The sequence below is a fragment of the Lactuca sativa genome, chromosome 6, assembly GCF_002870075.4.
Source record: "Lactuca sativa cultivar Salinas chromosome 6, Lsat_Salinas_v11, whole genome shotgun sequence".
In the NCBI taxonomy this organism is placed as follows: domain Eukaryota; kingdom Viridiplantae; phylum Streptophyta; class Magnoliopsida; order Asterales; family Asteraceae; genus Lactuca; species Lactuca sativa.
Window position 1 is genome coordinate 144086029 of NC_056628.2, and position 2029 is coordinate 144088057.

General features: G+C 31.7%; 1 protein-coding gene across 1 annotated transcript; it reads right to left on the minus strand.

Moving 5' to 3' along the window:
* Positions 1-302: 302 nt before the first annotated feature.
* Positions 303-1799, minus strand: LOC111890562 (uncharacterized). The gene is made up of 3 exons (XM_023886669.1): positions 1214-1799; positions 734-946; positions 303-637 (listed from the first exon to the last, which is right to left on the minus strand). Exons 1-3 carry the CDS (start codon positions 1797-1799, stop codon positions 303-305), a joined length of 1134 nt encoding a protein of 377 aa, XP_023742437.1.
* Between the last annotated feature and the right edge of the window lie 230 nt (positions 1800-2029).

The window sequence follows — 2029 nt, forward strand, 5'->3', positions numbered from 1 at the left end:
CAATTTGTTTATTTCTGTAATAGTATTATCAAGATGCATATCTTTTGACTGTAACTTTTTACTCACAATATTCACATGGTTTAGCACTTCATGCCAGATAACAGTTGATGCCAAAAATTCAAAGTCACCAAGTTCTTTTTCTGCTAGTGAAGTTGCTTCACTTGCAATTGCAGCGTCATTATCTTTTTCTCCAACTTGAAGTAAAGCTTCTTGTACGTCAACAAGTTGCATTTTAATAGTCTTTACACTCTCAACTCGGCTTTCCCAACGAGTTTGACACAATGACTTAAGACTCCAAGTTTTTACATTATCTTTAGGATTTCCCACCTCTTAGTAGAATTTGCAAAGATAGTATAAATGCATTGGATGAATCCAAAAAAGTTCTTTCCTTTAACACACTTGTTAGGCATATCACATAATATTAGATTAAGAGAATGACAACCACAAGGAGTGTAAAATGCTCTAGGATTTATATCTAAAAATCTCTTTTGCACTCCTCGGTGTTTTCTTTTCATGTTTGCTCCATTATCATAGCCTTGACCACGCATATCATCAATTTCAAGACCAAAAGACTTTAACTCCTCAAATGTAATATCAAATAGTCCTTTTTCGGAGGTATCATCAACATTCAAAAATACTAAAAATGGCTCACCGCCAGTAACAGAATTATATGATAACTTTAAATACTTCAGTATTATAGTCATCTATTCTTGGTGACTTGAATCGGGAGTACAATCAAGTATGATTGAGTAGTACTTTGCTTCTTTTATCGTCTTGATAAGTTCTTCTTTAATTTCTTGAGCTATCAAAAGTATTAGTTCGTTTTGGATCGTGTGCCCAAAATAATGCACATGAAGCTCGTCATTTGTGATCTGTCGCACATGCTCTTTGATAACTGGGTCAAACTCTTCCAACATTTCAATGACACCCAAAAAACTTCCATTACCTGTTAAATATATTTAACAAATAAGAAGTGGAATCAATAATAATAATTAACAAAAAGGTATTTGTTGGAATTGGAAAAAAATATACAATCTATAGTTATCTTTTTTATACAACTTTTCATTTGATCCACGGAATGCTAAATTATGTTTAGCAAGAAACTTCACTGCTGCAATGATTCGCAAAAGGACTTGTTTCTAGTAATCTCTTTCTTTCTTGAATTGCTCGTATTGAACTTTATCAATTGTTTCATTCAAGTTCAATCTTTTACGCATATCAAACCACTTATTCCTGTTTGTGAGATGATCCAAGGAAATTTCGAGTTCTTTAACTCTACTGGTAACATGGTGCCAATCCGAATAACCTTCTTCACCTAATTTACCTTTAGAAATCCCTTTTCTAAATACTTTACAACAAAAACAAAATACCTTGTCGAACTCTTTCAAATATACTAGCCATTCTCTATCACACTTCTCTAAATTTGGTAAAGTTTTTGTATATAAAACTGCAGAAAATCGTCTACCAGATTTATAGTAGGGACCATACATAATACTAGTATCTCTTTTAGGACCTTTCTCAACCAAAAGTTTAAGCTCTTCATAATTAAGTTTTTCCCACCTTCTTGGATCACATATATCAACAAGATCTTTAACGGGCTCTTGCTCTTCTGCCTCTTCTACTTCTACTTCTACATTTTCTTGGTGTTCAACATGCTCTTCAATAGGCTCTTCAACAACCTCTTCAACAGGTTGTCTATGAATAAACTTATCTAGAGCACCGGCGTCGGCCTTTCTCTTTTCTTCTTCTAGTGTTCTCTTTTTACATTTTTTAATACCGGATGGTTGTTTAGACTTCATCACTACAAGTTCATTACTTTCAACTTTCAATATTCAACTAAATACAAAAAACATAATTTGATAATTTAATTTTAGCATTTGATAAATTTCAACATCCAATCAAATAAACAATTTGAGATTTTATATAATATCATAATAATCACAATTTTAACATTCAACATAATTTCAACATTCAATCATATAATCAGATTTTTAATTTCAACTTACACTACAAATAAAATGACATTTAG

What these genes read in the sequence shown, in the direction of transcription:
- LOC111890562 (XM_023886669.1), bottom strand. Translation starts at nt 1,799, where the DNA reads ATGAAGTCTAAACAACCATCCGGTATTAAAAAATGTAAAAAGAGAACA. An exon ending in GAATAAGTGGTTTGATATGC is followed by an intron (nt 947 to 1,213) that starts GTAAAAGATTGA and finishes TATATTTAACAG; the next exon opens with GTAATGGAAGTTTTTTGGGT. An exon ending in CTACTCAATCATACTTGATT is followed by an intron (nt 638 to 733) that starts GTACTCCCGATT and finishes AGCCATTTTTAG; the next exon opens with TATTTTTGAATGTTGATGAT.